At 40.3% G+C, this 24,035-nt stretch overlaps 1 protein-coding gene across 1 annotated transcript in view; it reads right to left on the reverse strand.

Moving 5' to 3' along the window:
* Positions 1-24,035, reverse strand: part of ITGA8 (integrin subunit alpha 8) — a 209,500-nt gene that overhangs the window by 121,292 nt on the left and 64,173 nt on the right. The window contains exons 8-11 of the mRNA XM_036352197.1: positions 23,870-23,914; positions 21,352-21,395; positions 20,122-20,178; positions 18,196-18,248 (exon numbers count right to left, since the gene is read on the reverse strand). Of these exons, the coding sequence (XP_036208090.1) occupies positions 18,196-18,248; positions 20,122-20,178; positions 21,352-21,395; positions 23,870-23,914 (199 nt within the window). The remainder of the gene's footprint in view (positions 1-18,195; positions 18,249-20,121; positions 20,179-21,351; positions 21,396-23,869; positions 23,915-24,035) is intronic.

Below are 24,035 nucleotides of genomic sequence, written 5' to 3' on the forward strand. Positions count from 1 at the left end.
GGAGGAAGAGAAGGGGAGGGAGAGAAACATCAATATGAAAGCAAAACATTGATCCGATGCATCCTGCATGCCTCCTACTGGGGATCAAGCAGGCAATCAAAAATTTTAATATATTTTATTGATTTTTTACAGAAAGGAAGGGAGAGGGATAGAGAGTTAGAAACATCGATGAGAGAGAAACATTGATCAGCTGCCTCCTGCACACCTCCTACCAGGGATCTGCCCAAAACCAAGGCACATGTCCTTGAACAGAATTGAAACTGGGACCTTTCAGTCTGCAGGCCGATGCTCTATCCACTAAGCCAAACTGGTTAGGACTCAAATAAATAAATAAATAAATATATATATATATATAATATATCCAATTCAAGTTTAAAGATTTTTTTTAATTGTTTTATTGCTTAAAGTATTACCAAGAGTATTACACATGTGTCCTTTTTTTCCCCACCCTTAACAATCCCCCGGCCTCCCCTACCCCACAGTGTCTTATGTCCATTGGTTATGCTTATATGCATGCATACAAGTCCTGTGGTTGATCTCTTACCGCGCGCCCCGCCCCCAACCCTCAACCCTCCCTGGCTTTCCCACTGTAGTTTTAGTCTGTTCGAGGCAGCTCTGCCTCTGTATCTATTTTTGTGCATCCTATCTAATAAAAGAGAAACATGGTAATTAGCGTATGACCGCTACCCTTCCCGTTGGCTAATCAGGGCGATATGCAAATTAACTGCCAGCCAAGATGGCGGCCAGCAGCCAGGCAGCTGGAAGCGAACATGAGTCTTGCTTGCTTCAGTGACGGAGGACTCCAACGTTCCCCGCCTGCCGCTGCCAGCCTCTGAGCTGCAACTCTAAGCAACTATGTTAAAAATATAGAAGCTAAACAACCCCACAGAAACCTGCTTTAGTCCGCTGGGCTTCAGCCAGCAGGATCACAACATTGTTTCAAATACAGAAGGTAAACAAAGGCCAGAAACCTGCTTTCAGCATCGGAGGCCTAAGACCTGGAGCCAGAGCTAAAGCTGGCCCAGAATTTAAAAAAAGAAAAAAAGAAAAAAGGAGCGGTTGGGAGCTTCAGTCACCCACCAGCCTAAAAACAGCCCTCAGCCCCTCTCCCAGACTGGCCAGGCACCCCAGTGGGGATCTTCAACCTGAAGGGTATGTGACAAGCTGCAAACAGCCATCATCACCTCACTCAGGCTGGCAAGGCACCCCAGTGGGGACCCCCACCCTGAAGGGTGTGTGACCAGCTGCAAACAGCCATCATCCCCTCATCTAGGCTGGCCAGGCACCGAAGCAGGACCCCAACCCTGATACAGGACACCCTTCAGGGCAAACCACCCAGCCCCCACCCATGCACCAGGCGTCTATCCTATATAGTAAAAGGGTAATATGCCTCCCAGCACCAGGATCAGCGGAGCCGCGAGGCCTCCTGGCACTGGGATCAGCATGACAGGGGGCAGCGCCCAAACCCCCTGATCACCCTGCGGCTCTGTGTGTGACAGGGGGCAGGGCCACAACCTCCCTATCCGCCCTGCTCTGTTCCTGACAGGGGAAGGCGCCCCAACCCCCTGATCGGCCCTGCTCTGTGCCTGATAGGGGGGAGCTCCCCAACCCCCTGATCTCCCTGCGGCTCTGTGTGTGACAGGGTGAGGCGCCCCAACCCCCCACCCCCACGGGCCCTGCTCTGTGTGTGACGGGGTAGAGCCAAAACCTACCCATTGGCCCTGCCCTGAGTGTGACAGTGGCGGCGCCCCAACCCCCTGATCGGCCCTGCTCTGTGGGTGATAGAGGGTGGCGCCCCAACCCCCCCTCCACGGGCCCTGCTCACTGCGTGATGGGGTAGAGCTATAGCCTCCCCACCGGCCCTGCCCTGAGTGTGACAGTGGTGGTGCCCCAACCCCCTGATCAGCCCTGCTCTGTGGGTGATAGAGGGCGGCGCGCCAACCCTATGATCCGCCCTGCTCTGTGTGTGACACGGGGGAGCTCCCCAACCCCCTGATTCACCCTGCTCTGTGCGTGACAAGGTACGGAGCCCCAACCCCCCTGATGGGCCCTGCTCTGTGCATAACAGGGGGTGGCGCCGCAACCTCCCCATAGACCCTGCCTTGAGTGTGACAGAGGGCGGTGCCCCAATCCCCCAATCGGCCCTACCCTGAGCGTGACTGAGGGTGGCATCGCAACCTCCTAATCCTCCCTGCTCTGTGCATGACAGGGGGCGGTGCCCCAACTCCCCAATCGGCCCTGCTCTGAGCCCGACCAGGGGCTGCACCTATGGATTAGGCCTGCCCTCTGCCACCCGGGAGCAGGCCTAAGCCAGCAGGGCGTTATCTCCCAAGGGGTCCCAGACTGGGAGAAGGCACAGGCCGGGCTGAGGGACCCCTCCTTCCACCCCCCCACCCCCCCCACCCCCGCCCCGAGTGCACAAATTTTTGTGCACCGGGCCTCTAGTAAGTTTATAATGGTCTTTATTATCCATGAGTGAGTGAGATAATGTGGTGTTTTTCCTTCATTGACTGGCTTATTTCACTTAGCATAATGCTCTCCAGTTCCATCCATGCTGTTGCAAATGGTAAGGGTTCCTTCTTTTTTATAGCAGCATAGTATTCCATCGTGTAGATGTACCACAGTTTTCTAATCCATTCATCTAATGATGGGCACTTAGGCTGTTTCCAGATCTTAGGTATGGTGAATTGTGCTGCTATGAACATAGGGGTACATATATCCTTTCTGATTGGTGTTTCTGGTTTCTTGGGATATATTCCTAGAAGTGGGATCACAGGGTCAAATTGGAGTTCCATTTTTAGTTTTTTGAGGAAACTCCATACTGTCTTCCATAGTGGCTGCACCAGTCTGCATTCCCACCAGCAGTGCACGAGTGTTCCTTTTTCTCCACATCCTCTCCAGCACTTGTCGTTTGTTGATGATAGCAAGTCTGACAGGTGTGAGATGGTACCTCATTGTTGTATTGATTTGCATCTCTCGGATGATTAGTGACTTTGAGCATGTCTTCATATGTCTCTTGGCTTTCTGAATATCCTCTTTTGAAAGGTTTCTATTTAGGTCCTTTGCCCATTTGTTGATTGGATTGTTTATCTTCCTTTTGTTAAGTTGTATGAGTTCCCTATAAATTTTGGAGATTAGGCCCTTATCAGATATGACATGGGCAAATATATTTTCCCACACAGTGGACTTTCTTGTTGTTTTGTTGATGGTTTCTTTTGCTGTGCAGAAGCTTTTTACTTTGATGTAGTCCCATTTGTTTATTTTCTCTTTAGTTTCCAATGCCCTAGGAGCTGAGTCAGTGAAGAAATTGCTTCGGCAACTGTCTGAGATTTTGTTGCCTTTGAATTCTTCCCGTATTTTTATGGTTTCCCATCATACATTTAAGTCCTTTATCCATTTTGAGTTTATTTTTGTGTATGGTGTAAGTTGGTAGTCTAGTTTCATTTTCTTGCATGTATCCGTCCAATTTTCCCAACACCATTTATTGAAGAAACTATCTTGGCTCCATTGTATGTTCTTGCCTCCTTTGTCAAATATTAATTGAGCATATTGGTTCGGGCCGATTTCTGGGCTCTCTATTCTATTCCATTGATCTATATGTCTGTTCTTGTGCCAATACCAGGCAGTTTTGAGAACAGTGGCTTTGTAATACAGCTTGTTATCTGGCATTGAGATCCCACCTACTTTGTTCTTCTTTCTCAGGATTGCTGCAGCTATTCGGGGTCTTTTTTTATTCCAGATGAATTTTTGGAGAGTTCGTTCTAGATCTGTGAAGTATGCCATTGGTATTTTAATGGGAAGTGCGTTGAATTTATAGATTGCTTTGGGTAGTATGGACATTTTAATGATGTTGATTCTACCAATCCATGAACACGGTATGTTCTTCCATCTTTTTATGTCTTCCTCTATCTCTTTTTTCAATGTCCTGTAGTTTTCTGAGTAGAGGTCTTTTACCTCTTTAGTTAAGTTTATTCCTAGGTAGCTTAATTTTTTTGGTGCGATGGTAAATGGGATTGTTTTTATAATCTCTCTTTCTGAAAGTTCACTATTGGTGTATAGAAATGCCTCAGGTTTCTTGGGGTTAATTTTGTATCCTGCTACATTGCCAAATTCATGTATTAAGTCTAGTAGCTTTTTGATGGAGTCTCTAGGGTTTTGTATGTATAATATCATGTCGTCTGCAAATAAGGATAGTGTTACTTCCTCTTTTCCAATTTGGATGCTTTTTATTTCTTCTTCTTGCCTAATTGCAATGGCTGATACTTCCAGTACTATGTTGAACAGGAGTGGTGAGAGTGGGCATCCCTGTCTTGTTCCTGTTCTTAGGGGAAATGGTGTTAGTTTTTGTCCATTGAGTATGATGTTGGCTGTGGGTTATCATATATGGCTTTTATTATGTTGAGGTATGATCCTTCAACTCCAGCCTTGCTGAGAGTTTTTATCAAGAATGGGTGTTGGATTTTGTCAAATGCTTTCTCCGCATCAATTGATATGACCATGTGGTTTTTTTCTTTCAATTTGTTTATGTGATGTATCACGTTTATTGATTTGCGGATATTGTACCATCCTTGCATCCCTGGGATAAATCCTACTTGGTCATGGTGTATGATCTTTCTGATGTACTGCTGGATCCGATTTGCTAAGATTTTGTTGAGGATTTTGGCATCTATGTTCATGAGGGATATTGGCCTGTAATTCTCTTTCATTGTGTTGTCTTTACCTGGTTTTGGTATTAGGGTGATGCTGGCTTCATAGAATGAGCTTGGAAGTGTTCCTTCCTCTTGGATTTTTTGTAGTAGTCTGAAGAGGATAGGCTTTAGTTCTTCCTTGAATGTTTGGTAAAACTCCCCTGTGAAGCCGTCTGGTCCTGGGCTTTTGTTTGCTGGAAGCTTTTTGATGACTGCTTCAATTTCTTCCATAGTTATTGGCCTGTTGAGATTTTTAGATTCTTCCTGATTGAGTTTTGGAATGTTGTATTTTTCCAGGAATATGTCCATTTCCTCCAGGTTGTCTAGTTTGTTGGAGTAGAGTTGTCCATAGTATTTTTTAACAATCATTTGTATTTCTGTGGGATCTGTTGTTATTTTGCCTCTATCATTTCTGATTTTGTTTATTTGGGTCCTCTCTCTTTGCTTCTTGGTGAGCCTGGCTAGAGGTTCATCAATCTTGTTTATCCTTTCAAAGAACCAGCTCTTGGTTTCATTGATTTTATGTATTTTTTTTTGGTCTCTATGTCATTTATTTCTGCTCTAATCTTTATTATCTCCTTCCTTCTGCTCGCTCTGGGCTTTTCTTGTTGCTCTCTCTCTAATTCTTTGAGTTGTAGATTTAGATGATTTACTTCATTTTTTCTTGTTGTTTTTTTTTTTTTGAGATAGGCCTGTAGAGCTATAAAGTTCCCTCTCAGGATTGCTTTCATTGTGTCCCATAGGTTTTGGATTGTTGTGTTTTCATTGTCATTAGTTTCCAGGATGTTTTTAATTTCTTCTTTGATCTCATTGGTAACCCTATTAATATTTGATAACATGCTATTCAGCTTCCAAGTGTTTGAGTATTTTGGGTTGTTTTTATTGTAGTTTATTTCTAATATTATGCCAAAGTGGTCTGAGAAGATGCTTGGTTTGATTTCAATCTTCTTGAATTTGGGGAGACTTTGCCTGTGGCCCAATATGTGGTCTATTTTTAAATCTGTCCCATGACCCCTTGAGAAGAATGTATATTCCATGGCTTTGGGGTGAAGTGTTCTGAAGATGTCAATTAAGTCCATCTGATCTAGTGAGTCATTTAGGATTGCTGTTTCTTTGCTGATTGTTTGTCTAGAACAGGGGTGGGCAAACTTTTTGACTCGAGGGCCACAATGGGTTCTTAAACTGGACCGGAGGGCCGGAACAAAAGCATGGATGGAGTGTTTGTGTGAACTAATATAAATTCAAAGTAAACATCATTACATAAAAGGGTAATGTCTTTTTTTTTTTTTTTAGTTTTATTCATTTCACACAGGCCAGATCAGGCCCGCGGCCCATAGTTTGCCCACGGCTGGTCTAGAGGATTTATCCAGTGATGTCAGTGGTGTATTAAAGTCCCCTACTATGATTGTATTGTTGTCGATCTCGCCTTTGATATCTTCCAGTTTTTTTATGTATTTGGGTGCTCCTGCATTGGGTGCATATATGTTTATCAGGGTTATATCTTCTTGTTGTGTCGATCCCTTTAGTATTATGAAGTGGCCTTCCTTATCTCTTGTTATGGCCTTCACTTTGAGGTCTATTTTGTCTGGTATAAGTATTGCTACCCCAGCTTTCTTTTCATTTTCATTTGCCTGAAAGATACTTTTCCATCCCTTCACTTTCAGTCTGTGTGAGTCCCTTCTTTTGGGGTGGGTCTCTTGTAGACAGCAAATGTATGGGTCATGTTTTTTTATCCATTCAGCCACTCGATGTCTTTTGGTTGGAGCATTTAGTCCATTTACGTTTAAAGTTATTATTGAAAGGTACTTGTTTGTAGCCATTTCTGTTTTTGTGTGGCTGTTTTCTTTCTGAGCTTTTTATTTCTTCTTTTTACACCAGTCCCTTTAGCATTCCTTGCATTGCTGGCTTGGTGGTGATAAACTCCCTTATCCTTTTTTGTCTGTGAAGCTTCTTATTTCCCCTTCAAGTTTGAATGATAGCCTTGCTGGATAGAGTATTCTTGGATTCAGTCCTTTGCTTTGCATCACTTTGTAAATTTCTGTCCATTCTTTTCTGGCCCAATGTGTTTCTGTTGAGAAATCATTTGATAATCTAATGGGAGATCCCTTGAATGTAACTTTCTGTCTCTCTCTTGCAGCCTTTAAGATTCTCTCTTTGTTCTGAACATTTGCCAAAGTAATTATGATGTCTCTTGGTGTGGGTCTTTTCGGGTTCACCTTGTTTGGGACTCTCTGTGCTTGTGTGATTTTTTTTCTTCCCCACCTCTGGGAAGTTTTCTGATATTATTTCTTCAAATAGGTTTTCTAACCCTTGTTCCTCTTTCTCTTGTTCTGGCACCCCTATTATTCGTATGTTGTTTCATTTCATGTTGTCCCATAGCTCCCTTAGGCTCTCCTCCTGTCTTTTAATTTTTTTCTCCAATTGCTGTTCAGTTTGGGTGTGTTTTGTTTCCCTGTCTTCTAATATGCTAATTCAGTCCTCCACTTCTCCTAGTCTACTGTTGAAACTTTCAATGGTGTTTTTTATTGCAGCTATATAACTCTTCTTTTATTCTTGGTTCTTACATAATTTATTGACTTTTTCATCTCTTTCTTCTTGCTTCTTGCAGAAGTTGTTGATTTTTTCCTCCATCCGGTTTATGCACTCTAGGACCCTTAATCTGAGTTCTTTTTGCTCTCATGTTGCATGCCTCTGTATCACTTAGCTGCTTTTCTGGTGAGTCCTCCTTTTCTTTCCTTTGGGGGTTTCTTTGTCTACCCATGTTTGATCATACCACCATATCTAGATGTTGAGTCGTTCAGTGGCTGCTCCTTGGGTGGCAGTGGCTCCTCGGGCTGTGGTTGTTCCTCAGGTGGTTCTGGTAGCAGCTACTCCTCAGTTGTTAGCAGCTCCTCTGGTGGTTGCTATTCACAGTTGTGGTGCTCAAGTTTAAAGATTTAAAATATTTATTGGTAAAGATGTTTTCCATTGACCTTCTGATAAAGTAGTTATATAATAGGCTGTGTTTAATCTTGAGAGAATATATATAGTAACAGTATGGATGATATATATAGTGTATCCTAAAAAATTTATAATTATTAAATCTACATTTGAATAATTATTAAATCCAATGGGTTAAATATGAAAAGAATGAAACATCAAATAAGCTATCAGAAAAAAGTGCATATATATTTGAGGGGGGGGGGACACCTTGTATAAATATGATATTTATCTATAATAATAAAAGAGTAATATGCTAATTAGACTGGACAGCCAAATGACTTCTGGACGTCATTCCAGATGTCCTTTGGGACAAAGCCGTGGTGGTGGGGGCCGAGGAAGAGGCAGTAAGGGGCAATCAGGCAGGCAGGCGAGCAGTTGGGGACAATCAGGCAGGCAAGCAAGTGGTTAGGAGTGATCAGACAGGCAGGTGAGCAGTTAGGGATGATCAGGCAGGCAGACGAGTGGTTATGGGTGACCAGGCAGGCAGACAGAGTCGTTAGGGGCGATCAGACAGGCAGGTGAGCAGTTAGGGATGATCAAGCAGGCAGGCGAGTAGTTATGGGTGATCAGGCAGGCAGGCAGAGTGGTCAGAAGAGATCAGACAGGCAGGCAAAGTGGTTAGGGGCAATTAGGCAGGCAGGTGAGTGGTTAGGGGCGATCAGACAGGCAGGTGAGCAGTTAGGGATGATCAGGCAGGCAGGTGAGTGGTTAGGCGCAATGAGAAGCATGCAGGGTGGTTAGGGGCAATCAGGCTGGCAGGCAGAGGGGTTGGGGCAATCAGGCAGGCAGGAAAGTGTTTAGGGGCGATCAGGCAGGCAGACAAGCAAGTAGTTAGGAGTCTTTGGTCCTGGATTGCGAGAGGGATGTCCTACTGCCGGTTTAGGCCTGATCCCGGATCGGGACTAAACCGGCAGTTGGACATCCCCCAAGGGGTTCTGGATTGCAAAAGGGTGCAGGCCGGGCTGAGGGACCCTCCCCCCCTCCCTCATGCATGAATTTTGTGCACCGGGCCTGTAGTACGTGTATTTACATACATATATATGTATATATAAAACAATGATGAAGAAATAATAGTGGCCCTGACCAGTTTGGCTAAGTGGATAGAGCGTCGGCCTACGGACTGAAAGGTCCCGGGTTCGATTCCGGTCAAGGGCATGTACCTTGGTTGCACGCACATCCCCAGTAAGAGGTGTGCAGGAGGCAGCTGATCGATGTTTCTCTCTCATTGATGTTTCTAACTATCCCTCTCCCTTCCTCTCTGTAGGATATCAATAAAATATATATTTATAAAAAGAAATAATAGTGATAAGATTTTCATTAAAAGCTATCTTCTGTCTGTTTGGGTCATGTTGGTGCTTTGGATGAGATCTAAGATATTATGTAAAGGCATTTTATAACAGTAGGATATATGTGCTAAATTTCATTTTATCTGAAATGTCTAATGTTTAAGCAGATTTCTTTAAATCTCTGTGTATCTTTCACACAGGTTTTATTTATGTCTCTTTTTCATGTATACATCCAGACAAAGCTCAATTTGTCATACTTTATATGATATTTGATATAGAAACAATATAAACATATTCCTGAAAAGCAGAGCATAAATACAATGAAAAAGAGATGGTGAGAGAACCCCCAATGAAAATATTCAATATGAAAAATCTGGATTCAAGTTTTCTGCAGCCAAATGGTGTTAATGTGTTAATATATACATTTTCTGTTTCATTTTTTCCCCAATAATATATATTACATGCTAATGCTCCTGACTCATTTTCAAAATGTAGTTATTTACAAAAGAATGCAGATTAGAAGACAGTATAACTAATTGACCTTAATTCTTTTATGATAGGCAAGAACTAAAATAGCTTATCAATTATATTACAGATCAATTTAATTTATAATCTCTTTATGTTTTAGTTTTCTAGACTATCTACTTATTTCTATCATAATTATCTCTCTTGTATGAGAGAACATACTCAAACTAAATCTAGCACCAAAACATAGTTTCCCAAAGCTGCTTCCTTTCAAATAAGTATTTTCTAAAATGCTCTCAAGTTGAATAATTGCTAGGAATCTTTTTAAACTTATTTCCTTTTGGCCCTTCAGAGGCTAGAAACAATACAATGGTTAAAATTGTAATTCTGTGAATTTTTGAAATAGTATAAATACTGTAAGTTTCAAAAGCCATTAGAAGAAAAAAAAGATTTGCTTGCTTGGGCTCAAGATGAAAAATATCATCTCCATTTGTTGCTAAATTTGTCCAGAAATTCCAAACAGAGTTTACATTGACTGGGTTTGTAGCTCTGGCTATTTTAAGATAACTAAACTAAAGTTAATTTCACCAGCTTTGTTTACATTTTCAAAATAATCACAGGGTTGACAATATCAGCCACCAACCAGCATGCACACAACTGTTTGGTCTAAACTTTTGAAGTCCAACCATAATATCTGGAGATTCTTTTATTTTATTTTTTAAAATATATTTTATTGATTTTTTACAGAGAGGAAGGGAGAGGGATAGAGAGTTAGAAACATCGATGAGAGAGAAACATCGACCAGCTGCCTCCTGCACACCTACTGGGGATGTGCCCGCAACCAAGGTGCATGCCCTTGGCTGGAATTGAACCTGGGACCTTTCAGTCAGCAGGCCGACACTCTATCCACTGAGCCAAACAGGTCACGGCTCTGGAGATTCTTTTAAATAAAAAACTGAGGAGGGGGAGAAATTCTCAAAAATTTCCTTATTTGATCACATGACTTAATGACTTTTCATTTTTTGTTTCTTTCTTCCTGATGTTGAGATTTTGGAGCATTTGTAGGAACCTTGCTTTTGTTGTATAATGGATAGAAAAGAATGTTCACTGGGTAACCTCACTCACAATAGTTCTTCATTATCTCTTGGCTGGAGAAAGTTTGGCTCAATCCACAAAACATGGCGAGTCCTGGCTTCTGAGCACTGAACAACCAACCAACTGAGTGATGTTCTTAATCTTATTCTGAGTCACGGCACACCATCCACTGGGCTTACCAGAAAAGATACAGAGTGGGGGGAAAGCGGGTTTACCAGTACAGTTGTGAGTACATGAAACAGAATTTATTGTTGTGTTATTATTTATTAATTAATGTATTATTTTCCATACAAACAACTGTGAACCTACTTCTGCCCCACACTATACATATAATATGAATTTGGGAAAATAAAAAATTAGATCTCAAACCTAGTACTGAACTCTGCTTGGTAATGAATGCTCACTAATATTTCCTTAATAACTAATAAATGCTGGGAAAGCTAGAAAGGGATTTGTAAATTTTAAAAAAAATTGTAGAAGCCATAGACTCTGTAAAACTATCTATGAATAATAACCCATGACTCAGTAAATGTAGCTGTGACTATTTTTCATATAATCAAACAAATTGATTTTCTTATATGCCATGAACTTAAAAACCATTTACATCAGTCAAGCCCTGGCTGGTTTGGCTCAGTGCTTATAGCATTGGCCCATGCACTGAAGGGTCTCAAATTCTATTCCCAGTCAAGAGCATGTACCTGGGATACGGGTTCAATCCCTGGCCCAGTAAAGCTGCGTGCAGGAAACAGCCAATTGATGTATCTCTCTCACATCAATGTTTCTCTCTCTCTCTCTCTCTCTCTCTCTCTCTCTCTCTCTCTCTCTCTCTTTCCTCCCCCCTCCCTCCCATTCTCTCTCTAAAAATAAATGGGAAAAATATGCTAGGATGAGGATTATCAACAGCAAAAGCCACCAGTTATTTTTAGCATAATTAAAGAAAATCTTAAAGTTCTTTGGGTGAAATAACTTTGAAATCATGAATTTATATTTTTACAATGTAAAAACCATACTTATAAAAATAATGTAAATTATTCAAATGCATACTTAATAAATAGAAATGTAGTTTTTTTTTATCAACAGCCAAAATAGAGTAAAACATTTAAAACATAGATATATTTTATTCTTCTACCATAACTTTTATTTAAGGTTACTGGAATCTATATAGACTATTTCTACATGTCTTTAAATATATGTACACACACACACACACACACACACACACACACACATATATATTTCATAGAAAGTAGAATGGTGGTTCCCAGGGGTGAGGAGGTAAAGGAAATGAGATGTTGGCCAAAGGGTACTAAGTTGCAGTTATGTAGAGTGAATAAGTGGAGAGCAGCATGAGGACTATAGTTACTGTTACTGTATTGTATCGTGGAAATTTGCTGAGAGTAGATCTCAGGTGCTCTCACCTCCCTGCCACCCCACGCATGGATCGCACAGTTGGTTATTAGCTAAATGATAATTGGCTTGAACACAGTGATCATTTTGCTATGTATATTTATAACAAAACACCATGTTGTACACCTTTAATATATAATTTTTATTTTAAAATATAAAAGAGGTTATTGGATTTCTTCAGTGACAAATATACTAATTTTTCCCATTTCCCAGCTTTTAAAAATGAGAGTATGCCATTATTTTACTCACTTATCTGATTGAAAATTCCTAATACAGCCCAAGGCAGTGTGGCTCAGTTGCACCAAAGGGTCACTGGTTCAATTCTCAGTCAGGGCACATGCCTGGGTTTCAGGCTCAATCCCCAGTGTGGGGAGTACAGGAGGCAGCTGATCAATGCTTCTCTCTCACATCTCTCTCTTTAACCCCCTCTCCATGCCTCTTTTTCTAAAATCAATAAAAACATATTTTTAAAGAAGAAAAATATTCCTAATACAGATTATGAAACCTTGAAAACTGAAATTATATATTTTATAGAGCTTAATAAAGTGTTCTCTGTATACAGTAAAAAAAAAAAAAACTTGTTGGAAAAAATAGCAGAAGGTTCAGAACTAGTCAAGATGTGTGTGATCTTGGGCAATTCACTTATTCTGTGCCTCAGTTTCCTCATGAGTGAATTTTAGGTTGTTTCACTGGATTGCAGTACTGAGTGGTTGTATGGTTTTAGATATGTTACACATGAAGGCACGTTGAGAAGAAAAAATTGTTTGCTAATCATAAAAATTTTATGGCTTAATAGTAGTATTAGGGTCTACCATAGTTTCTGTGGAGAATGAGTTTGCTGCATTTGAAACTGGAAAACTGGGGAGACAAAATATATAATATCCAGGAAAATTGTGATAAGGATTTGTTTGCTGTAAATCTCATGCAGCCTTAGGATCTCTGCCAGAAATCTGGTCAGAAATTGAGAAAGACAAAAGCACTCTTTCTCAAAGCGAGGCCACATGTGTCTGACCTGGAGCCATCACAGGACTTAGGAAAAGTCACTGCCACACATGATTTCCTGCTGTTCTTTTCTTGTTCCACTGAGGTTTTTGAGGGACTGCAAGTCCATGTCTCTGTCCAGATGGGTTATTCTGTACCTTCCCTGCGGATGAGTACATCCAGGCAGGTGGGGACACTGGCTGTCACTGTTACTAGTGGTTTTCAGACCCCCATTCTGGGATCAAGTATAATCCCAGACATACAAGATGCCATACTTTTCTTATCTGTGTCTATTTGACAGCCAATAACACAAATGATTATTTTAGAAAAGCAGGCGCTGCAGAGGGGATAGCAATTACACCTTCATTAGTATAAACTCAGACTTCGTATACATTAGCTATCTCTATTTGAGATGAGAGGTTCTCAGTGGCTTCTACGGAATACTTCTTTTTAACAGGACCTCGAATTTACATAGCATCTAAATAATTAAAAACAGCAAATCACATACAAACAGAGAATCTAGGGCACTTTATTTTTTAAAATAGCAATATTAAGATAAGTGTATTTTTAAATGCAGTGTAAAGAGTCCATATGGAGCTCATCTGTGTCCTATCAAATGCTGCAAGGCTCCCAGGGAGAAGCCCTTGTCTTGCTGTGTCACCATCTGTTGAGAGAAATGCATTTACACATATCCCACAGGCCACTGGGGTTTTTTGTTTGTTTGTTTTCCTTAAAGAATGGGCTTCCTAAATATGGACAACATGCCATGTTTTAGACTCAAGTTCTTCTTCGGCCATTTTTTTTCTAAATTACTAAAAGGCTCTAATAACAAATGCAGTTCATCCAGGTGGGAACTTGTGAATGGGGATCCCAACTGCCCCCCCCCCTGCCAGCCTGGTCGCCCCCAAGGTCACCCCCAACTGCCTCCCCTGCTGGCCTGGTCACCTCTCACAGCCGCCCCCCCCCCCCCAGCCTGGTCACCCCACGCAGCCTGCTGTTCAGTCATTTGGTTGTCCCTCACTAACACCCCTGCTGGCCTGGTCGCCCCATGTAGCCTGCTTGTTTGGTTGGCCCTCACTAACTCCCTTGCCATCCTGGTCGCCCCACTCAGCCTGCTTGTTTGGTCACCCTCACTAACCACCCTGCCAGCCTGGTCACCCCACGCAGCCTGCTTGTTCAGTCATTCAGTCGTCCCTCACTAACCCCCTGCTGGCCTAGTTGTAGGCAGCCATCTCGTGAGGGTGTGTGGGTTAATTTGCATATTGCCTCTATATTATAGAGGATAATTTTGTCTTTTCCAGAATTTCATATCGTTGGAATCATACACTATGTAGCCTTTCAGATGGTCCTCATTTACTTAATAATGTGTATTTAAGTTTCCTCTATGTTTTTCATGGCTTGATAGCTCATTTTTTTTTAGCACTGAAAAATATTCCATTGTCTGGATGTAATACACTTTATTTATACATTTACCTACTGAAGGACATCTTGGTTGCTTTCAGTCCTTCTATTTATTTCCTACATAGTGCTCATCATAAGCTAACATACTCTTTACTTGATTTGTTTATTTTTGTCTGTAGCTTCTACACCACCCCACAACTCTTCATATAACCTTGATGAGGACAGGGGTTTCCATTTTGTTCTTTGCTATAACCCAGCATGCAGAACAGTGCTAAGATATAGTAGATGCTCAAGAAATATATGTTCAATGAAAGAAAATACAGAGATATTTTCCAAAAGGTACAAAAGTTACTAAATGTACCTCCAGTCATATGCCACCACATAATGTATAAAGTACGTTTTAGCTGTACAAAGGTCACAGCTAATGTCCATCAATAATGAATATAATGTGCTTAGCTCAGATCCTGAAACACAGTCAGGTTTCTTCAGCTATTTTCTTTCTACAAAAATGTGAGCTCTTGGGCACAGAAACTTATTCTGGGCACTGAGAACAATGCCTGGCACATAATAGGTGCTCCAACAATATTAATTGGATGGATAATATGATGTTTGTCTCATTTTATTGGTTTTATTATTTGATCATTTGTTTTAATTGTCAGGTACTTTTAGTGAATACAAAAGATGTTAAATATTATTTTTGAAGTAATGACTTAAACATGAACATAATTTATCATGTTGTTTGGTCCAAGCTCAAATTTAATTTACTGCCATAATCTGAAAAAAAAATTATTATTTTATCTCTTTCATGGCATTACTAGTATGTCAGTTAAACCAATGTGAAGAGGGAACCAAGATGGCAGTGTAAGTACACTCGATACTCTCATCCTCCCACAACCACATCAAAACTACAACTAAAATGCAGAACAGCCATCATTTAGAACCACCTGTAATCTGGCTGAACAGAAATTCAACAACTAGAGAAGTAAAGAAGAAAGCACAATGAGACTGGTAGGAGAGGCAGAGGCCCAGAACAAGCTGGTCCAACACCCACATGTGGTGTTTTTTTTTAAAAAAAAAAATTGGCAGAGATAATCTTGGCATCAGAGGTACCCTGTGAGGAGCAAGGGGTCCCAACCCCACACCAGACCCCTCAACCCAGGCTTCAAGTGCTAGGAAGAGAAATTCCCATAACTTCTGGCTGTAGCAACTAGCAGGGATTGTGGGTGAGTGACACAGAGGCTGCAGGAGTCCCCAGCAGTTCCTCTTAAAGGGCTAGTGCACTGATTTACCTGGACTCACTCCCTCTGAGTTCTAGCACTGGGGCAGCAGCTTGAAAGGATTCAGGGACATATGAGAGGAATTACATTGTCTGGCATCAGGGAAAGAACTCAGGGCAGCTTTCTCCCAGACAAAAGTGCTGAGACTTCCCTCAACAGAGCTGACTGACAGGTGCCATATCTGAGTCTCCATCAACCTGGCCCACACTGTTCACCCCACCCTAATTCCCTGATATTGCACCCCACCTAATTTGTAGTCGCACCCAAATTGTTTTCAGTGTCCTTTCCCAGATGAATGGCCTGTTCTGGCTCAGGTTTTAGACTTTCCTAAAATCTCTTAAACAAGCAGCAGCTGGACTCAGTGTGCCCATAACTCTCAATAAGTGGCCCTAAGCCTGGTACTAGTAGCAGCTTGACAAGGTTCACAACTTGGCCTCTTCTGGGCACCTATAAGCCCAACACAAGTATCAGCCATCTGCAGATTACTCTGTAGCTCCTGACAGGCTGCCCCAGGCAGAACTGAGGCAGTGGCTAACTTTGTACCTCCTGGGAGGCCCTAGAGCCAGTGCACCCAGTGGACAGTTTCATACCATGACAGTTTACAAGGCTACCATATACACGAGTAACACACTCAAGGGGAAAAGTGAATACCAAAGCCCCTCTGAGGCAAGTCCTGCTCCATAGGGGTGTCTCCTGCACAGCACCTCTTTTGCTGTAGTCACAGTTGGTCCTCACAGCCAATTGACCTGGAGGTTGATTCCTCCCAGTGACACCAACAGTAATCAAAGCTCAACCACAAGAGGAGAGTACACACAGCCTAAACAGGGGTGTACCTAGAGTGCCCATCTCAAATGAGTGGGGAGGCTGAGCCACTGGAACCTACAAGACATCTACTTCACAAGGCCACTCTAGCAATTCCAGGAGACATAGAAGCTCTACCTAATACATAGAAACAATCACAGGTAAGTAGCCAAAGTGCAGAGACAAAGAAACATGTCACAAATGAAAGAACAGAAGAAATCTCCAGAAAAAGAACTAAATGAAACAGAAGCAAGCAAACTACTAGATATAGAATTCAAAACAATGGTTATAAGGATGCTCAAGGAACTTAATGGGAGCATCAAAAACTTAGTAAGAATTCCAAGGAAATTAGTAAGAAAATCAAAGACATGAAAAAGGACCAGTTAGAAATGAAGGATACACTAACTAAAACAAAGAATAATTTACAGGGATTCAACAATAGAGTAGAGGATGCTGAGAATCAAATTAGTGGTTTGGAATATGAGAAAGCAAGAAAACACCCATCCAGAAGAGTAAAAAGAAAAAAGAATCCAAAAATACGAAGAGAGTGTAAGGAACCTCTGGGACAACCTCAAGGATACCAACATTCACATCATGGGGGTGCCAGAAGGAAAAGAGAAGGACCAAGAAATTGAAAAATCTATTTGAAAAAATAATGACAGAAAACTTTCCCTAGCTGGTGAAAGAAATAGACTTACAAGGCCAGGTAGCACAGTCCCAAACAAGAGGAACCCAAAGAGGCCCACACCAACACCTAGCATAATTAAAATGCCAAAGGTTAAAGACAAAGAAAGAATCTTAAAAGCAGCAAGGGAAAAGCAGTTAGTTACCTACAAGTGAGCACCAATACGACTGCCAGCTGATTTCTCAACAGAAACTTTGCAGGCCAGAAGGGAGTAACAAGAAATATTCAAAGTGATGAATAGCAAGGACCTACATCCAAGATTACTCTACCCAGCAAAGCTATCATTTAGAATTGAAGGTCCGATAAAGAGCTTCACAGATTAAAAACAAAGTAAAGGAGTTCATCACCACCAAACCAGTATTACATGAAATGTTGAAGGGTCTTCTTTAAGAAGAAGAAGGGGAAAAAAGACCAAACATATGAACAATAAAATGACAATAAATACATATCTATCAATAATTGAATCTAAAAATAAAAACAAACAAACAATCTAATGAACAAAATAAACTGATGAATAAAATAGAACCAGATGCATGGAAACATGGAACAAACTGACAAATCTCAGAGGGAAAGGGCAGGGGGGACAAGGAAGAGATTAACCAAAGATCTTATATGCATATATGCATTACCCATGGACACAGCAAATAGGGTGGTGAAGGCCTGGGGTGGGGCAGGATCTGGGTGGAGGAGGGCAATGTGGCGGGGGGGGGGGGGAGTGGAGGAGTGGGGGACATCTGTAATATTCTCAACAATAAATATATTTTTAAAAAAGCAATATGAAGAAAAAAATATTTTTTAAAAAGAGAGAAAAATATTTATGTGCAAATGTTTTATGAATGTATCACTTGCTAAATGGTGAAAAGAGACACATTAGCAAATTCTTCAATGGCTGTGGAATTTGAATCATCAATGACTATTGGGAATCTCAGTAAAGACATAAACTAGGATTACAAAGAATTCTTTAGGGAATATATCCTCTTGCCCTGATCCCCCCAAAAAAGTTAAAACAAGAGAGTCTCAATCTTGTTTAGGAGACATGGAAGGATGTATTTCATTAAGGGGAAAAATATAACATTTTTATGGATAAGTATAATACATGGTAAATGAGGTGATTCTTATTAACTTACCCATCATTGTTAATATCTGATACTGCAACTGTATATCCAAAATAAGATGCCATCTGCAAAGGACAAAACATAAGATGACATATTTTGTCATTTTCAAAGTCATGTCTCAATTTTCCCTGAAGTATTAATCTCATTGCAGCACATTTTTGCATTTAAATTCATACTCTTGGATATGGACAGAGTCTTGAAGTCATTTAACCTAACCCCTGACCCAATGCATAATTTCCCCCTCTAGTCCCCTGACATCCACTTGCACACCCTTGGAAGATGTTCAACAATCAGCCCATTCAATTTGTGGACTCAGTTACTAGAATGTTCTTTACTAAAATTGGCCATTCTGTAACTTCTAGTCCATAAACCTACCTAGTTCTACAGATTTGAACCTCACAGAATAAATATAATTCCACTTCCATATGAAATCCCATATGGAAATATTTTTAGCCGGAATACCATCCTGGCCCCTTCTTCTTAGATATACTACATGTGACACCAAAGAGACGTTGATAACCCAAGAGCACACTGACACTCCTCTTAAGTAGGATTTACAATCTCTTCTTTGGCCCCTTTATATCATTGAAGAATAAAAAGGGATTTAATTTGGGGAAAACTGCATTTCAGCATCAATTCATATTGAGTTTATTATCAAGTAAGGTTCCTACGTTTTTTATGAATGTAACCAGGGTATCACAATCTCCACATGTTCTAGCTCTTAAGTTTTTGTTTTTCAACCTATGCTTTCAAGATTTATAACCTTTTCAGATTTGGCCCATTGTTTCAGCTTTCCAGGATTTTTTTTTTTTTTTTTGCTTCCATATTCTGCCATCCAGTGCTTAAGCCGAATTAGCCTCCCCACTAAAAGTGTGTTCCACAGAAGGCGAAGATGTTGGTCTGCATTGTTCACTCTTCTGTCCTCACTGCCTGACCAGGATTTACCTCACTCAAAGTAGGTGCCAGGTGGAAGACACTCTTCACAAAGAGAATGCACTCAGGAGTGAACAAGTGTCACAGCAATTCAATCCTCCGACCTCTTTTCTCTATTCCAAACATTTACAGTCCCATTCTTATTCCTGGTATGGCACTGTGTGGCCTTTGAAATTTCATCACTTATGTATTAGGTTCTCAGGTTCAAGATTGCAGAAGTAGGTGGTATTAAGGATGAGAAGTTATAGAAAGGCCAAATTTAACAACATTTAAGGAGCTTTTAATGTAAAACAAGTATAAAATGTAAAACAAACCTGGGCAAAGGAGAAGACTTGCCTGATTTTCACTAAACTATTATTACTACTTGGGAATAGTTGTTCAAAATACATAAATCCAGCCAATTTCACTATCATCTCAGTCTTATTTCTCCATATTTACCACAGGAGTATCACGAGAGCCATTGTTAAATGCTTTGTTGAAAATTGCAGAGTAATGGATAGACTATAGCCACAATTTATGGGGGAAGATGACAAAAATGCTCTGTGTTCATTGAAAAATTCAGGATCACTGACTCTGGCCAATACAGTGGGACATATGAGAAGCCTCGGTCTCCTCAGATGGAATATGGGAACCCAGAACTCACCACCAGGCACACTATATCCAGGGCGACAATATAATAGGATTGCTCTCAAATCCCAGCAGTTAGTGGCATTTTGGATTTTAAGGGTCATAATCTGTTTTTATATAATTTATCACTGTCTGAAATGATAATGGGCATTTATTTATTTGTTAATTAATTGTCATCCTCCTCAACTGCCACCCTGATACTGCTGCCTGAGAGCTGGATTCTTGTCTGTCAGATGCATGGTTATATTCACAGTGCCTAGAACAGCTTCCAGAACAGAGTAGGTGCTCAGAAAATATTTTATAAAAGAATAAATTATATAAATATTACTATATGCTATTAGGACCAAGTGACATTATGTGATATTAAAATGTCTTTACCTGTTCACCAGTGAAATTCTGAATAAAAGTCATATCTGTAGAGTTAATGATTGAAACCTGAAAGCATAAAATTAGATAGGTTACATCATTTGATATAGAATTAGAGAAAAATTTAATTATAACTTAAATCATTTTTGGAAAAGAGTGATAAATGGTTAGCTATATGTAAAATTAAAATGTAAGCTCATAAGAAGAGTCATCTTTTAAAAATCTTATTGAACTTTTTGTTTATGGTGAAGTCGGGATCCTTTCAGACAAAATACATGCTTATTACTCTGAAGTGGAGAAACAAAATTTGAATTCAAGAATGCTGAGAAAAATAAATTTCATGGTCAGTTAACTGATCTAACCAGGATTTTTGTACAGATCCATTTTTTTTGTATAGCTTCATTTTGTACAGATTCATGTTATTATGAGAAAAGATATTATTCATGAAGCAAAATTATTCCTTTTAATTCTATTCAGCTAAACCCAAATCTGGAAATATTAAAAGTATACTAGACTTCTAAAAATTAAACACTACTTAAAATATTTTTATTTTAAAAGTTTTTTTTATAAGGTCTATTTATTGCCTTTTCCTAATTTGGGAGCAACTAGTTATAATGGATTTGAATAGTATCTCTCCAAAATCCATGCTGTTATTGGGAAGTAGGGTCTTTGTAGATTAAATAAGTTAAGGATCTTGAGATAAAATTATCCTGGATTTAGGGTAGGCCCTGTAGCTAATGCCTGCAGTCCTTATAGGAAAAGGACTGGAGTCCTTATAGGAAAAGGACGCACAGATACAGATGGAAGAAAGCTGTGAGGTAACAATTGATTTTACTATTTCCACCATAGGAGACATACTAAAATGTTGGTCATATCAACAGTGGGGTCCTCTGATATTATCCCTAGATTATGCACAAGGATCTGGCTGCCTTCATAGGTGAGTGACCTGTGCAGTCACACCGGGCCCACCCTTGCGTTAATGCCCACTGTCACTGTCCTGAAAGTCTTAACACTTTTGAACAGGGACCCTGCATTTTCTTGCACTGGGTCCCACCATTTATGTGGCTGGTCCTGCACACAGATCAGAAAAAAGAACTAGCCTCCCTTTTAATAAGCAAACCAGTACAACTTAGTAGGGGCTTGCTGTATAAAGGGCATTTTAAAGGAGTTAAAAGTTGTATGAAACAAAACATTTCTGTGCATGCATAAGAAAATATCCTGTAATGAAACCTTAGTACTCACATATCCAAAATTCTGTGCTCCTCTTGGAACTCCAGCAACCAATTCTGGTGATAAAAACGGTCATTTAGAAGGTAAGTTACCTATACCTACTTTACAGCTACACAACAAATCAGTTAAAGATAGTTTTTAAATGAGTACATCATATAGAGAGCTGGAAGTTTGAAGTCATGGTTGCATGCATTGGATTTTGTTTCTGCTGCAGACAATAGAAAACAGAAGTCCAAAGCTATACTTTGAGATTTAGGCGTCTCTGACACCTGTCTCCATGTTTCTGCCTCCAGACCATAAGCCTGGCTTCTCTCAGGTCTGCGTGTGATTTCTGGGTTAAACCTCTTACCCTGATTTCTCTAGCTTTCACAGCAGTGACAACTTTATAACAGTTTAAAAAGTTAACAGTTCCTGTCACACTAAAATGTTAAAATAATTTTGATTTTTGAACATGATATGAGTCTGTCCCCTGGAGATGTTTGTTGGCAGAAGAATTAGAGGGCAACCTGGCAGCCAAGAAAGATTCAATGATAGAGATACAGGAAACAACTCTGGCCAGAAGCGGGCAGGCATGCCAAGGCACACAGATCTGGCTGTCGATTCAGAAAGAAATGGTTTTGGTTCTTTGCACTCTCATATACCTGGGATGAGTCATTGAAACTTTTTTTCCCAGTCCCTTGCAATAGGGGGAAGTTGGAATCTCTGATTATCAAAGATCTTTCCAGCTCTCATTTCTATAAATCCAACTATTATTTGATTAATCGGGGTTAAAATTTTAGTTTAATTTAAAGAAGAAGGCCCTGGAAGACAGTTCCTTTCCATTCAAATTTCCCTTCCCCCATTCCTGCTCCTAAAGGTAGAGCTCAAATTCCAGCATTAATGTGCTGAACATTAGCAAAGTTGGGGGGTCATGCTGTTAGCATTAATAGAGGAGATTCATTTGGGGCTAGAGGTTGGACTTTTCGGTAGTATATTAACTCATTTAATCAATAAATATTTATAGGCACACAGAGAATACACAGTGAACAAAACACAAAACCCCCTGCTCCCATGGAGCTAATAACCTAGTTGGAAGAGGCCATCAATTTAAAAAATAGAGCTGATTAAATGGCATGTTAGAAGCAGATGAGTATAGCAGAGAAAACCAAACAGTGCAATGGTACAGGAAGTGCAGTGTGGGGATGAGGAAGGACTTGTGATGTATTAGGTTAGTCAGGGAATGACTTAAAGAAAAGGTGACTCTTGAGCAAAGGCTAAAGAAAGTGGGGAAATAAAGATGGGAATCTGCCAGAACTATGTTCTAGTCAGGGGGAAGAAGTGCAAAGGTCCTGAGGTACAAATGTGTCTGGAATATTCAGAGGAAAGCAAGGAGGCCATGGTGGCTGGAGTAGAAGGAGAGAAGGGTAAAGGGGTAGGAGATGAAATCAAAGCAATTAGTGATTTCATGATTAGAGCTTTTTAGGTCATTGTGAAGATTTGGATTTTATCCCGAATTAGTCAGAACATCATTGTAAGCAAAGAAGTTTCACAATCTGATTTCTGTTTCTCCAGAGCCATTTTGGCTTTTGGGTTCAGGCCCTCCAGGAGGGCAAAGGTGAATGCAGGGGGGCCAGCTAGGAAGCTATTGCTGATACTCTAGTTGGAAGATGCCATCAATTTTAAAAATAGAGGGGTTTTTTTTTTCATTATGTCAGTGGATCAGAGTAGATGCTGAGAAGGAGGTGAGAAGTGGTCAGATTCTGTCTTAATTTGAGAGTTTAGTTAGCAGGATTTGGTCAAGGATAAGGGGTGTGAGAGAAAGAACACAGTTCAAGGCTGACTTCAAAGTATTTGGTTTGAGCAACTGGGAGGTTGGCATTGCCACTTACTGAATGGAGATGATGGAGGGGAGAGCATGTCAGTGGGGAAGGTCAGGAGTTCCGTTTTGAGCACCTTAAGTCTAGGATAGCTATTTAGAGAGATGCTGAGTGTTGGACACATGAACTTGGAATTCAGTGTAAGCTGAAGAACTGACGACACTGGATGAGATTACTAGAGAGAATTCAATGAATAAAGAAGAGTTGCAGTATTTAAACCTAGGTCATGTCGATGAGGAGGGGAAATTAAAGAGCAATCAGGGAGAGATGGAGAAGCTGCCACTGTCTGAGAAGCCAAGGAAAGAAATGAGGAGGGAGAGATTAACTCTGTCAAATGCTCCTGACAGTCACCAACAGCATGGCTTTCATCTAAGTCATTTAATCATCTATATTTTTAATCATAGGCATGGGACTACTGGACTAATATTTTATTGCTTAACTAGATTGCATAAGGATTGACATTCATTTGTATGCAATTCTTCAAGACTTAAAAATCTATGCCAAAGTGTATTTTTGTTTGTTTGTTTTTCTACAAAATTTCACATACATTCTGGGATTCCATTTATATACATGTTGTGTAAGAAAGAAAATTACATTTGTAAAAGGTATTTTCGGGTCATTTTTACCTTTCTCCCATGTTTCATAAATAACTTATAGGCCACAATGTCTCTCACCTTGCTGAGCATCTCCTGTAAATTCCCCAGCAGCAACTGAATATCCTGTTTTAAAGAAAACAAAAATAAAGACAAATAATTATATGTTCGAAGCTTTATAAATAAATGAGCTATATCTCTAGAAAAATTAAAGATCTACCATAGTACTGCTTTGTACAGAAATCTC

This window comes from Myotis myotis, unplaced genomic scaffold (assembly GCF_014108235.1).
Source record: "Myotis myotis isolate mMyoMyo1 unplaced genomic scaffold, mMyoMyo1.p scaffold_m19_p_1, whole genome shotgun sequence".
Taxonomy (NCBI): domain Eukaryota; kingdom Metazoa; phylum Chordata; class Mammalia; order Chiroptera; family Vespertilionidae; genus Myotis; species Myotis myotis.